Source organism: Papilio machaon, chromosome 9 (assembly GCF_912999745.1).
Source record: "Papilio machaon chromosome 9, ilPapMach1.1, whole genome shotgun sequence".
Classification (NCBI taxonomy): Eukaryota; Metazoa; Arthropoda; class Insecta; order Lepidoptera; family Papilionidae; genus Papilio; species Papilio machaon.
The window spans coordinates 1,038,683-1,054,409 of NC_059994.1; the positions used below are offsets into that span (position 1 = coordinate 1,038,683).

General features: G+C 34.2%; 2 protein-coding genes across 2 annotated transcripts; one reads left to right on the plus strand and one right to left on the minus strand.

The window, feature by feature from the left end:
- The first annotated feature begins 8,249 nt into the window (after window positions 1-8,249).
- LOC106708478 (transmembrane protein 135) lies at window positions 8,250-12,407 on the plus strand. The gene is made up of 9 exons (XM_045679287.1): window positions 8,250-8,597; window positions 8,952-9,085; window positions 9,426-9,552; window positions 10,194-10,345; window positions 10,828-10,918; window positions 11,148-11,300; window positions 11,580-11,720; window positions 12,032-12,198; window positions 12,319-12,407. Exons 1-9 carry the CDS (start codon window positions 8,439-8,441, stop codon window positions 12,368-12,370), a joined length of 1,176 nt encoding a protein of 391 aa, XP_045535243.1. The 5' UTR covers window positions 8,250-8,438; the 3' UTR covers window positions 12,371-12,407.
- A 245-nt stretch (window positions 12,408-12,652) lies between these two features.
- LOC106708477 (BPTI/Kunitz domain-containing protein) lies at window positions 12,653-14,942 on the minus strand. The gene is made up of 4 exons (XM_014499998.2): window positions 14,840-14,942; window positions 14,262-14,450; window positions 13,478-13,632; window positions 12,653-12,799 (listed from the first exon to the last, which is right to left on the minus strand). Exons 1-4 carry the CDS (start codon window positions 14,940-14,942, stop codon window positions 12,674-12,676), a joined length of 573 nt encoding a protein of 190 aa, XP_014355484.2. The 3' UTR covers window positions 12,653-12,673.
- Between the last annotated feature and the right edge of the window lie 785 nt (window positions 14,943-15,727).

Here is a 15,727-nt window from a genome sequence, read left to right on the forward strand (position 1 = left end):
AGTCCCCAGGTACTATCGACAGAACGCCACTACATACCAAGATTGGTAAGAGAAGCGATTGAAATTGCTAAATGCAAAAACTTCAATCGCGAAGATGGGTTTAAATTGTCGAGTGCCTGGAATCCAGTGATTCAGTATTACAACAAGACTGGACAGCAACCGACTTCGAGTACGCGCACAAATGTGGACACAGTGAGTGTAGTTTGTCGACAAACAAAAATAACATCGAGTGCGGACTTAATGTGCAGTGAGAACGCGGACAGTGGTAGTGGTCGCCGAATCAGGAAGAAGGTAGACCGATACGGCTATCTTTAACATTTTTTTACACTACCGCACAACACCAGTCAACCCGTGAACATGGCGCATGCAACTGTGCCGAAATATCGGGAGCTCAAACAGCCTAATCGTGGTAAGAATCCCGTTTCTTACGAACATTATATTAGTAAAAACCACGAAAGTTTGAAGTTATATAACTTGTCTGTTTTCCCCAGACAGATAAGTATGCGTTAGGCATTTCCCCACGAAAAAAAAAAAAAAGGCAGAAAGTTTTGCGAAAATTATACAGTCCAGGAATGAATCGAAATGATGAGGATGGTCTCTGATAGGTTTATGATCATATTATAGGTTATATAGGTATAAAGGTACATAGGTTTCATCTCACGATCGAACTACTTACTTAAACAACTTAACTCTTAACTTAAACAAGTATAACACATCAGGTTGCCCGCAATATCGTTGCGTTAAGCGTAAGCGTTGCTTTAAATTTGGCATGCGTTAAGCGTTTCAGCAATTTTTATTTTTTTTTATTTTTATTTATTTAGGGTTGCCAACACACAGTTATACATAATCTAAAACATAAGTTTCATCTAAGTGTAATCTTAAACATATTTCAATTACAGGCAAACACAGCATTCATGTAATCAAAGAAGAAAGTACCACAAAAACAAAACTATAAATAACATTATACTTATACACATCTAAAGAGATCCAAAACAAAGTGCAGTGACAATCAAAAAAATAATTCAGTAACATGTAATGAAATATAAGCAAACAGAATAAAATGTATATATTACTTATCCGGTTTTAAGGAAACAGTTGCATTAAGTTTTTTAAGAAAAGATGACACTGAATCAAAGAAAATGTCTATATCCGATAACTTATTAATCGTTTCATTAAATTCACGTGAAATTCTATTGATAGGTGCATTCCTGCCTACATTCGGGCGATAACGGCGAATCATCAACATATCTCTTTTTCTACTACATCTTTTAGACGCATGTCGAGGGACTAGCAACTCAATCTTGCTGATTAAATCTGGAGCTATAGCCATACCATTTATAATTTTATATAATAATAATATATCTGTTACAGTCCTACGATGATTTAAAGACGTCATTTTAAAACGATCTAACCTGTTTACATAATCGAGCTCGCTCGAGCAGGATCTTTATATACTAAATACCTCGTGAAACTTTTTTGGACTCGTTCTATTCTATCAATGTGACACTGATACATTGGATTCCAAACAGGAGAGGCGTATTCGAGCACGCTCCTTACATACGCGTGATAGAGTATTTTTAGAGGCAAAATAGTTTTGAAGTCCCTGCAGCACCTTTTAATAAATCCTAGAGTTCTATTTGCTTTACCGACCATGTTGTCGATCCACAACAATGCTTCGAAATAAACTAAGTAAAGAATAGAGACAGACATATGGACCACACGTTTGTAAAAGGAAATAATACTAGATGTATAATGTATACTGTACTGAATACAAAACAGGTATACTATGTATAATTAGAGCAAAAGGACGAAACAAAGATTTATTATTCATCATGTACCTCAATTTATGGTCTTCTAACTTCTCGATCTAATAACTTTTCATTCAATCGCCACTAATTTTATATATATACATCTCTTCTTAACTCTACCTTATAAAGGTGAATATACACTACAGCATTTTCTCAAGCATTTCTATGTAATGTAACGTTTTAACGAATGATATGATACAGGTAAAAGCTTAGTTTCCAAAGCACGTCTAGTTCGTAAAAGGGTGATACACAACAACATAGTATAGAGCGGCTCGTTGTTTTGTTACAAGTAAATGCTCTAGTCTATAACCACCTTTACATATTTTTCAAAAGGTCAATCATTTAATTACAATGATATCTATATATATAAAATAAAGTCGTGTTAGTTACACTATTTATAACTCAAAATCGGTCGAACTGATTTAGCTGAAAATTGATGGGGAGGTAGCTTAGAACTAGGAGACGGACATAGGAACTTTTTTATCTTGTGTGCATTTTTTTACTCCGCGCGGACGAAGTCGCGGGTAAAAGCTAGTTTGAAATAAAAATCACAGAAAATTATATCATTCTTACACCCTAAAAGCGCGTTGGCTCTGGGCGTGATTCATCTTCACAATGTGGTGCCTTCGATTCTGTACAACACGAAAAAAACTTGTATACTTAAAAGGAATCCAACTTATTAAGTACAAGTTAAGTTACGTAAGGAGACAAGGCAATAATGAACTTGAAACTTTACTAGTATAAAAAGAATTATTTAATTATTTACGTTTTGTTCTTTCAAAGGTCCTGTCATCCAAAAAATTATTTCAATTGCTAGGCGCTTAAATTCCAAAACTAAGTATTGCATTTGTATATTTGTTTAGTGCCTAGATATGTTATCATTGAGTTATTAATTTCGATACAGTATCAGCAATTCACTCACGCACTGCTCCATTACGTTGTTACATACGTATTGGATCTCTTTGTAGCTAAACAAAGCAAGACTTGCATTCGGCGACCACGCGCGTGTCTTTTGTCATTTTTATTTTATTTTTAGAAGTTATTATATCACAAGCCAGTGTTTAATTAATTAATTTATGTTAAATGATGGCCAGTTACCTTGTGTTCTAAATTTAAATTGTGGAATATTTTAGGATTTTAGAAATCGAATGCACTTTTAGGACAATTATTGTAAGTCTACTTTTTCTTCCTTTCTTTATTACTTTCTTGTTTAAATGCCTTTCACCTTTCCGCATTAGACGGAAGAGAGGACAAACTAAAGAAGATTATTTCCTTTACCAATTCATCATCATCCCCATCGATTCCGCTATCCCAGTGCTTTGCTTATTTTTAAGAACGGGAAGAGGAAAACGTCGAGAAATTTCCGGCATTTTTATTTTGCTCTACCATTATTATGTTTCGAACCCATTTCTAATTTTAGAAGAATTGATTAACTGATATTATCAGATTGATAGTAATTATAAAGATACTATATTATTGAATGTAATACATTGTTTTTATTGAAAACATTGATATAATAATATTTAAGATAGTAAAAAATAAAATCTACTAGTCTTCTAAAAATGGGACCCATCTGCAAGCACTTACTTCCTTTCGATTACAAAAATTTTTATCATAGATTTATTTCTCCTGGGAAGTACCTCGTGTTCCAAAAACTGATAAGATATTTCTACGGAATGCCTTAAGGATTTTTTTTTATCTGTGGCACATTAGAGAAATTTTCTTTTTCTCTTTCTATCCTGATGTCTGGAAGTTTAATTCTTTTTCTTGTCTATCCTTTTTCTACTACGCAGGAAATCGTATGTATTTGGTTAAATTAATTTTTCTTGCTAATTCAGCCCATCATCGATATCGATCATTCAGACATCGACCGATATGAAGTTTTTTTTTAAATTAATGACTATTCACTTTAAGTTTTTTTTTTTATTAACGTCTATACACAAAAGGTGTTTTATATTATAATTTTATTTATTGCCTTAATAAATTATAATGATTTTTATTTTATGATTATTGTTTACTGGCCTAAGGTTATTTGTTTCATTTCAACAATATCGACGAATACAACATAATCATTAAAACTTTGTAGCAAAAAGTTGCAACATTTTGCAGTGGTGCATAATATTGTACGTAACAGACTGTGTGCGATCGTAAGGTCGTTGGTTCGAATTCAATATTTGACATTTTTCAGAAATAATCCTCACGCAGAAGCTTAATTGTTTTTTTTTTTCTTTATTTATTTGTTTGTTATCGTACATGACGTATGTAGATTTCAGAGTAAATTCGCATAATACGTTTGCAACATTTTTTGATGAGGTGGATATTACAAAAGGTGTGTCGACCGTGTTTCATAAGGTAATTGTACCACAATTAGTCATGTTCGGATTATTACTTATCTAAAGCTGTTTGCTTACGACAAACAAAGATATCTATAGACTAGAAGGGGTCCGCAACATTTGGACTAAATATTAATAATACTTTTATTACGATTTAATGTAATTTAAAAAATTCTATCTTTGTTCTGACCTCGAAAAAAAATTTCCTTGGAAAATAAATTTGTTCACCTCTGGCTATAGAACAGCCACTGACAATAGTTGACCTGAGATAATTGTATAGCTTCAGACTAATTATTTTAATTCGTGTGAATACAACAATTGTTCGCTTTCCTCTATACAATACATCATGTCTGTGGACTGCTATTGCGATCTTTAAATCAGTTAAAATTGAAACAAATGAATTTAAAATATTACGGATAAGCTAAAATGGTAAGATGGAGAATTTTTTACGGCCTTAAGTCAGAAATCATTGATGTGCAAGTACAGGAAGCCCATTACGAGCTCGCATCGACCTCGCGAACCTGTTACATGTCGTACTTGGCACTGTTGGCCGCATTTCAGCTTATTGCGCGTTTCGATAATGTTCATTACGCGAACGTATTCCGAAGGCAAACGTCAACGATGATCAGTAACTTTTGATAAATATCTGCAAAATTAAAAAAATGTTTCCTCAATCCAGCAAAACGGTATTTCAAATTTCCGGTACCATTACATCAAAACATATTAACTGCAATAACGTACAGACTTTATAATATACTAGCTTTTACCCGCGACTCCATCGGCGCGGAATAAAAAATAGAAAACAGGGTAAAAATTATCCTATGTCCGTTTCCTGGTTCTAAGCTACCTGCCCACCAATTTTCAGTCAAATCGATTCAGCCGTTCTTGAGTTATAAATAGTGTAACTACCACGACTTTCTTTTATATATATAGATTTAAATGGAGTAGGTTTTCCCAGTTCTCAAAGGAGTTATCAATTGATGAAATAGTTTGGTTCATAGTCAATACGTGTACACCGTATATCGAAGTGATGTCAAAGGAACACTATGTCTTTGATTGGATCAAATAAACGATTGACACTCAAGAAATAGAGCGCACGTGTACTCACACGGGCTCTTAGCCTAATTGAAATTGCCAATGACATAGATACAGCAGATTGTAGCTATTAGCGTGGGCTGTTTAACTGAAGCAGTGCTGTTACGTAACCAGACCAATCATAACCATCTTATTCGACAATTATTAAATACTACAAGTGGCACGCAACTTCGTTAGCGCAGAATTAAAACAAAATAGTCTATAATATGCCCGCGTGCATCAGCTACCTTCTCGTCTAAGTCCCGTCATAATCGGTCCAGCCGATCCGGAGATCATTCGGAACAAACGCGGCATAGCGGACAGATACGAGTATACAACCAGACAAGGAATAAAGATAAAAACATTAAAATTAGTTTTTCGTTATCAGCTACGCATACATCTTATGTACATCTTTTATATAAAAGAAAGTCGTGTTAGTTACACTATTTATAACTCAAGATCGGTCGAACTGATTTAGCTGAAAATTGATGAGCCACCTAGCTTAGAACTCGGAGACGGACATAGGAACTTTTTTATCTTGTGTGGATTTTTTTTATTCCGCGCGGACGAAGTCGCGGGTATGTATATACACAGACTAGCTGTTGCCAGCAACTTCTTTAGCGATTTAAAAAAAATAACCTTTCGCCTGCATTCAATAACTTATTTCCATTAATATCCAGTCCTCGCTTATCCAGGTAAAGACTTTGAGTTCAGAGTGTTTTGTGAACATTTAATTCAAGGTTTCACAATGTTTTTATAATTATTATACGTTTGCACACAACACTGTAATCGGTGAAGTGAATCAAACACATTGTTCTCGCTCTGTTATAATACTTTATTGCCTTTTGATGTTATTAATACACCGAGAAGTCTTTGCTTCGGTCAGCTGTGTCATAAACAATGCATAGATTTACATAAACTTTAATAATATTACGATACATTGCATAAAAAAAATTGAAGCAGTAAAATTTCGTATTAAAATTATTTATGCATCGTTATTAACAAAACTATTAATCTTACTATGTCACTAATATTATAAACTAGCTTTTACCCGCGACTCCGTCCGCGCGGCATATAAAATAGAAAACGGGGTAAAAATTCTATGTCCGTTTCCTGGTTCTAAGCTACCTGCCCACCGATTTTCAGTCAAATCGATTCAGCCGTTATTGAGTTATAAATAGTGTAACTAACACGACTTTCTTTTATATATTAGGTCCTTACATATGAAATTGGCGTTTTTCGTACTGGCCATTTTAATCACGAATTTCTCCTCTTTGGTAAGGAATTCCAAATTTAAATTTGTACAGCTATAGACTCATGTATTTGTGGTTCGATGACCGTCATTCGTTTGTTTTTTTTTTCTTCTGTTTTATTCTGTTTGCGTCACTCATTTTACAAAATGGAAAACTTAAAATATCGCATTATTTACGAGTACGAGCTCCGCCGTGGCACTAGTGCTGCGGAAACGACTCGAAGGGTGAATGATGTGTACGGCGGTCGTGTTGCAAAAGAAAACACAGTTCGTTTTTGGTTCCAACGTTTTCGTTCTGGAAATTTCGATCTGCAGAACAAGCCCCGTGGACGGCCTGAGACTCAAGTTGATAATGAAGAGTTGAAGGCTATTGTGGAAGCGGATCCATCGCAAACCACGTCCGAGTTAGCTGCAGGCTGCGATGTTAGTGATAAAACTGTTTTAATTCACTTGAAGCAAATTGGGAAGATTAAAAAGCTTGAAAGGTGGGTTGACCTCACGAATTGACTGAAGCAAACCGGCAAACGCACGTCGACTGTTGCGTTACATTACTAAACCGGCACAATAATGAAGGTATTTTAAACCGAATCATTACCTGTGATGAAAAATGGATTCTTTACGATAATCGGAAGCGCTCAACGCAATGGTTGGATCCTGGCCAGCCAGCCAAATCCTGCCCCAAGCGAAAATTAACCCCAAAAAAGTTACTTGTAAGCGTTTGGTGGACTAGTGCCGGTATTGTTCATTACAGTTTTCTCAAATCTGGCCAGACTATTACGGCTGATGTCTATTGTCAGCAATTGCAAACCATGATGGAAAAGCTAGCGGCTAAACAACCTAGGCTGGTCAATCGTTCCACGCCACTGCTGCTTCACGACAACGCTAGACCACACACTGCGCAACAGACGGCTACTAAATTACAAGAGCTTCAATTGGAAAGTCTAAGACATTCTCCGTACTCCCCGGACCTTGCTCCAACAGATTACCATTATTTTCGAAATTCGGATAACTTCTTGCAAGGGGAAAAATTCAACTCCGATGGGGCAGTCCAAATCGCCTTCAAAGATTTTATTGATTCCCGTCCGACTGGTTTTTTTAGTAAAGGGATCAATGAACTACCTATGAGATGGCAAAAGTGCATAGAAAATAATGGTTCATACTTTGATTAATTAAATTTATTATATTAAAAAATATTCGACTTTTTGTTCCTCCCATACAACGGGCGACAGCTAGTTATATATAATTTATTTAAATAATTCTCGCTACAGAGCCCGGAAAAGGATCTTTTTTTGGTGTATCATAATATTAATAATTTTAATTTTAACTATTTTTGTTTTTCAATATTTTTCTGGTGATTTAACGATCTGTATTTCAACATAGAATATACTTGACAACTTGACAAGCAATTGACAAGATTTTTTTACTCATCCAAAATTATCGTTGTTTTTGAGTCACAACAAAAAACCAATAGACAATGGATTGTCAATCCGTGACATGTGTTTATTAAAATTTTGCTTATTTATATTAAATTCGTAAATAAAAGTTATTATTTTATTAAATTTTTATTAATATTTTCATTAGATTACAATTTTTTTTAAATCCGTTGATTTATTTTTTAATTTTCTAGAATACCAGTTACTTGCGATAAAAATATTATAAGGTTTATATACTTTTACTTTAATATTTATATAGTAGAACGTTTTACATTATACCAGTACAGTAAGACAGAAGCGCTGGCATGGCATAACTAGGTGTAGCTGTTTTGGCTTACTAGTGCTAGTTAGTATTTACATTATGCCAGTTGTAAACCAGCGATGATATCCAGCGCTACTGTCCTACTATACTGGCATAATGTAAACCAGGCATAAAGTATAGTAACTGGCATTTACTCTTTTGTTTCACGTTTCAAAACAAGCGCAGTGTAATTAGTTGTTTATAATTCCTTTCATTACAGGCGTTAAGTGTTTTACTATGGTGGAAGTCAGTAAGCATCTCTTCGACGAGAAGTGCAGAGATGTCAGCTGTCAGTTACTGTTGCACCCGTGGCATTCGAGTTGCTTAATGTCAACACTACCGGCGTATAAGCATTCATTTTTGGGCAGCGCTAAATTTTATTTGATTGTACATCTAGTAAGTTATTTTAGAAATGAAATAAAGATCAGTATAATATAGCAGGCCAAAATAACGATATTTTTTGAGACAATTAACGCTTCCGGCTAGTAGCGGACATCCTTAGAACATTATGATAATTATTAGCAGTGGGAGTCCACTGTATTTTTAATAATAAGGGGAGAGAATAGTTACTGGTATAACCGCAATGGAAACTCGCTGTAATACAAGCTATACAGTGAGAGTATAGAGTGAAATTTAAGTACCTCGATTCAAAGGTTTTTTGGGTGTGTTGGAAAATTTATAACATTAGCTTTTCTCATGTAATCATATATATAATGAATAATATGATAGTTTTTCTTCATGTCTTTGAAGGTACAAAACGTGTTGCGTGGTAGAAAAGTATTAAAGAAGAAGGAATTGATACAAATGGGCGAATATTATATGAGATCGACTATTCTAGGCGGACTGATCTCAGGCAGTTGTGTTACATTCGGTTGTTTATTTAGGTAAGGTAGGTGTTTAATATAATATATTCCTTACTAAAGTACACGCGAATCGCGTCCGCTAAAGCATGTGACGTATTTAACGGAACAATAAATGAATGGAGTAGATTATAATTAATTTTATTTATGAAATAATTGAAAATAATCTAACTAAACTTATTATCGTGATTTTAAGTTTTCCGATTGTGATTTTTTTTTTACTCTTTTACAAAGAGTTTTAGTAAAGTAAAGTAGCCACGGGAGAGCACCGTAAAAAATTTTTTTTTTCAGCTAATTTTGTTTTCGCAACTCTTGTGCCAAAAGTCATATTTGTGTTCATTGTAAACAAAAACTCGACTTACAGGTGGCTTTTAGGTAAAAAAATGAATTACTACACGTATATGTTTTTACCAAATGTAATAAATGGAGTGTGCATATTGCTGGAGCCGCCGAGTAGAAGAGGACTGATTATTAATTTGTTTTCTAACTTAGTACGTTTCCTTTACTAAGTAAGCTTATATTTTCTTTCTCTTTATAAGTTCTTTTTTTAATATAGTATAAGGTGACAAACGAGCAAGCGGCCACCGGAATTCGCCAAAATAGCAAAGTAACCGCTACCCATAAAGATCTGTATTCGCAGATGCGTTGCTTACCTTTAATCAACAGAGAAAAGGACGTTTAGAAAGAGGATATTACCTTTGCGTCCCTCCAGTTCCCCATCCCCTCCATTCTTTGAACGGAAAGGATGGAAAGGGTAAGAGGACTTTAAGCATCCAGCACGCACACTCATCTGACGAAACGCAGAATTGCTTCCATTTAACGTCTGTCTTGTGTGGAATCGTGGTATTTCACCGGGAGAGACGGCCCATTGGTGCAAAAGATGTTATTGCGGACTGTTCACAGTCACAGAATCCATTGGTCTCATCGTATAATAAATTAACACTTAGCAACTTAGTAATTGTTTCAGTAAAACAGTGAAACAACTCTCAGCGCAGCAGTTATAGTTCAATTAAAAAAAAAACGAGTTTCCTTACATTGTATAGTTTTTCTCCAATGTATTTATACTTGACAACAATAACATAATAGGGAGTCTTTCTAGGATATTTTAATGGTCAGGGAAATTATTTTTTAGACAATCGAGTTCATGTTAAGGAGCTGGGAAAAATCTGGTCATTTATCGCTAACCACAACAAAGAAAACTTTAATGTTCATGGTGGGTAGTGCTGTCCTGTTCTATTTAATGCGATTAGAAGGAGATAAAGCTACTAGAACACCACTATTGTGGTAAGTAATTAGCAATTCAAATATCGTAATGGTTCAAACTACGCTCATGTAATACTGGTGTGTGGTTTTCATTCAATAATTGTGTTACGATACAATGAAATGCGGTTGAGTTACTTAGCATCAGTAATTCCATACAAGGCTTTCGAAATTAGCATAACAAACCTCTAAACATTGTGCTTACATCTGATTCCTTCCTCTTATAAAATACTAACTGTCGTCGACTCTGTCCGCGCGGTATTAAAACAAAAACTTAATAAGTTGCTTATGTGTTCCTCCAGACAATGTTCTACATCTATGCCAAATGTCATCTAGATTCGTTGAGCTGTTTTGGAGATACCTTCTAACAAACATCCAACCATGTCAATCAATCCATCCATCTAAACTTTTGTATTTATAATATTAGTAAGAAGTGATATATTCGTAAGATAGTAAAATTTGAAAGTATTTTAATATTAAAGATATTAAATTATCTTTGTTTCTAGGTTATTTACTCCTGAAAAAGTAAAACGGAAAACAGACAATTCAAATACGATATGCCCACACGAAGATGATTGTTGGAAATACATGTTGAAGGTAAAACATTCGATGCTAATATAAACTGTAATAACTGTTCACTTTATCAAATTCCTATTGAAAACATTATATTTCGATAGCTCCCATATAAATAATAGTAAATCTTAGTTTCTTAAAAACAAAATGTTTTTGTGTTTGACATAATACGATCAGAGTTCGTTTGATTCTCTTCATCTTACAGCAATTTAAATACGTTTATTTTGACAATCATAAGAGTTCCTTGTTACAGGGTACAGCGACATATTTCGGAATCGGCGCCGCCGTAAGCCTGGCTCAAGTTATTTTACCAAAAATTACATCCCCTTTAAAAGCGCTGTCCTCAATCCGCGGATCACATTTTAAATTGGCACTTTTCTTTGGAAGTTATATTGGTATTTATAGAGTACGATTTCATTCATTTTTTTTTCATTTATTCTATAAAATAATATGAAATCTGTGCTTAGAAGTAACACACATAATTTTCCGACACTCTGTACAAGTGTAGCCTAATCAAGCATTTAAATATCCTGTCTTTGGGGCGCTATAATAGTCTTCATCGTCTACAAGGAAGTAGTACCATATTTTTCCGCAATATAACGGGGGTTTTTATAATCCAGGTTAGACTATAAAAGAAAAACTACACAAGGTCAGCCTAAAATTACAATAAGTAACCTTTTTTCAGTCTGTGATATGTTACTTGTGTCGAAAGCGGAAGGTAGACTCAGCCCTGTACGCTTTGCCGGCCGGGTACCTCGCTGGCTTGTCTTTCATATTTAAACCGAGCCTAGGTTTTGCAATAGCCTCTTTGACTGGAGCTTTCAAGGTGAGTTCTTGTGAGAGCATTTAATATATGTACTTATTACAAGATATCTAACTTCAGATTATAAATAAAATAAATTTTTAATTCATTAAAAGTAATGTTGATGGGATACGAGAAAAGGTATTAAAACTTAATAAATTATGCTTTTCCATTAGTCCAAAGAACATCTTCAGTGTTATTTTTAATTTTTACATATAATGTTTAATCAATAAATAAAAAAAAGATATAAAATCAAGGAAAATAAATACTATTTCCATTACGCCTGTTAATATAAAATAGCAAAAATGTTTAGTTAAAATTTTGCGACTTTACAGTTATATTCAACGATACTTTATGAGAAGAAGATATTACCGGAGAACATTCCAATGACTGTCATATTGTATTGTCTTTGTCAAGGAACACTCTTCCATGCTCGCTTCATGCACCCCGATGTGTGTCCGAGTTATGTTTTTAAACTTATGAAATCAGTCAGTAATGGCACGTAAGTGTAAACTCTTTTTAACATTATCATGTTTGTTTTATTATTATATTAATGTACTAACATTTTATTTCACAATGAAGTCAATCCTCGTTTGAACAAGAGCTCATTTTTTTTTTTCAGATCAGAACAAATATATTCAAACTTTTTGGAGATCCTCAAGAGCCAAACATAATTTGTTTTACATTGTTTATATTTTTTATGGTGTGGTAGGGTGGAAAGGTTTATAATTTTGATATTTTTACCAAATTGTAAAGGTTTTATTTTTAAAAAAGTTAGTAAAAAATTAAAACTTGTTATCATTTTTTTAATTTGTTGTTTAAATTAATTCAACCTACAATATGATGGAAATAAGAGTTAAGAGAGAATTATAAGATTTTATTAAATTGAAAACTAAAAACTGTATGAGCCACTGAGGGTTCGTTTAGGTAACTATAGGCGATTTTGAGTGATGAAGTAAAATTAAATTTTAATTAATTCAATTTTTATGAGCTCTTCCTCTTGTAGCGCCTGTTGGATTAATAATCAACACTTTCTTAGGATCTCCCAACGTATCTTTCTTCTCCTTAATCCTTCCTTTACCAAATCGACAAATTGAATCGCACTGAAAGTTTAAAATAGTAAAGTTTATTTTAATTTTTATATAGTTTTCTAGTTGAAAGACATCTCTTGTTAATTTCTTGAATTTAATTATTTTTAAGACAAGAATGAGAGTAATTCCAAGGACAAACATATTTTAACAATTCTTCAGTTAAATTGTGATCTGCGTTTAAGTTATTTATATAAAATAGATTATAATGTACACAAATACAACAAAATAGATAATTTAAAAAATCAACCCCAAATCGCTGCGCTCGCAGGGTAAGATGCCCAAGAGGCAGGCGGCATTTCCCCGTTCAATGGCCAGGCTCAACTTTTGTCCGAAATGCGCGCCAGCCCTTGGATCCCCTGAGACGTCGATGAGATGTCCGGAAATCTCCTTGAACAGCAGACGGGCTTCCGAACGGTTCTACCAAAGCCGCATATTTACGCCTTTTATTGGTTTCGGCTGTTGCCGCAGCTGCGCCGGCTTTGCAAGCGGTAGCTCTCACGTGCAATGCGGAAACAGTGTCTACGCATGTGGCATCCCACACCAGTGACCGTCCGTTTTTCCACGGGAAGTTTGTATTTATTTTGTTTGTTTTTAATTTATTTGATTTGGAATTGTCTCAATTCCTTCAGACAGAATTAGAGATACACCAATTTGTTCTGTAGTAGAAATTCATGGTCAACGTTTACGTACCTGTGGCATAGAGTAAAAATTATTTTTGTTTCCGCCACAACCAGAATATATTGTTTTCTTGCAAACCTTCCATCGAGGGTCGAAATACCAACGTGGAACTGCACCGAAACAATAGCCATAGTCGAAAGTAAGAGAACAATAAGCTGGTCTTGTATCTGTTAAATAAACATTGATATTAAATACAAAAGAAAAGAAAACAAATCATTGAAGTCTCGCTCTTTATATAATTTAAACCAAATTAACTCTGCTAAAGAATGCACAGAATTGTTACTATGAATTACAAATGTCGTGACATTTGTTTCAAATATAATCGTTTACTCTGTTTTTTCTCAAAAGAAATGAAAGAGACGGCTACATTTCCGTAATACATTTATAACGACACTGGAGACTCAGCGTTACTGTTAATTATAAGTAATAGAATTCACGAATTCCCCAAGAGCGTCGGTGGCTCATGGTTTAAGAACTTGACTTGCAATCTGCAGGTCCTGGGTTCGAATCCTGCCATGTACCTGTTTCTCGATTCTCGATTTACATATGTACATTTATCCGACGTTCTTACTATGACCTGGCACATATCTGAGAAAGAAAATCAAAGATATGTGTGTAGTCAACCAACCCGCACTGGGCCAGCGTGGTCGATTGACTATGGCCTAAGCACCCCTAACTTGGGGTAGGTTCCGAGCCCATCAGTGGGGACGTATAGTGAGCTGACAATGAATTCATGAAGCATTTGATAATTCTAAAATAAAAAAACCTGACGTAAATATTAGACATAGAAACTTACTCTGTCTATCCGGTTGACTTAAACATGTTGATAAACAGTCCTGTTTGGTATCGAACCTGTTGCCGTTACCCTGGCAACCTCCCCAGCTGAAACGTGGGCAGTCACCTGTTTCAGGACTGAAATAGTACATTGCTATATCCGCTCTACACGGTCCTGAATCTGGTTTTAGGTAACATATTTTAGCAATAACTGAAACAAAAAAAAAACAGCTTTTTTTGTTTTACTTGTCCGGACATTGCAATAAGTAAGTATAAACGTTTTTTTTAAAAAAAACATAATAACGTGTATTGAATATGATGTAATGATGTTAACAATTCTTTTTGTATAAATTGTGTAGATTTTGAAGAACTGCTCTACTATTAGTCAATGGGTGAATTAGTAAATAATTATGTAGGGTCAGTTAACTAAAAGCAGACCTAGGAAGAGATGAATTGCATGAAAAAATTACATGAGTAAGAAAGATAAATCAAAAAAGATCTCTAAGAAAGATTCGTAGAAGAGGAGTTCGTGTGAAAGAAGAAACAAAAATTTAAAACATTTGGAACAATTCAATATAAATAAAACATTTTGAAATTTACTCTTTGCTTTGAATGGAGTAACACGCGTATGAGATTCTGAAATTGTATTTAAAGCAAAAACAATATGCACTGTTTGTGATAACAAGAAATACGTTAACGACATATTCGTATTTGAAAAAGTAAATATTACATTGTTGAAGTAATAAATAACTGGGAATAAAATTACATTTAACCTTATCGATAGAATAAATGTTGAGTTTTCAATACTCTTAAACAACTACAAGAAAGAAATCTTTCCGTAGAAGATAATCTTCTATTTTACGAACCTGATCACTTGTTAGTATGGGTTTTAACTGCTGTGATTTATTAGTACACATTGTAGTTTCTTGTTTATCTAAAATCCTGAAAGCGACGACAATACCATGTTTTAAAAATTGCTGTGGAACTCTAGAGTTATGTGCAAACGTTAAATTTCCCCACCGGAGGACGAATCCACTATCTTCTTCGACGATCAAGTAAACAACTCCTCAAATACGATATTAATTTCATACTGATTACACATTATTGTTACAGGTAACAAACTAATCTGATCTGCTTGGCTTGTCTTAATCTGTGCCGATACGGTCTTGTCAGAATTAGCATAAAAATTCACCACCGCCCCTAATTTATGCCTTTTTTGCACATTGGTACAAGGAAATGTTCAAAACATTTAGACACAGATCTCAGTGCATCTCATGCATCTAAATGGACAGGCTATAAGACGTTGTATTTGATTGTGCCTATTCGATTATCGCCATTTTTATATTTTCTACCCAGCCATCAAAAAGTGTCTTTCATCGGACCATAAATGGCTATATTCTGTGATATTTCTCAAAGTTATTGATTCGATAACTCTTTAAGGTAATCAAGTCCGCAAGTAACTAACAGACATTATCATTAAGACATGTT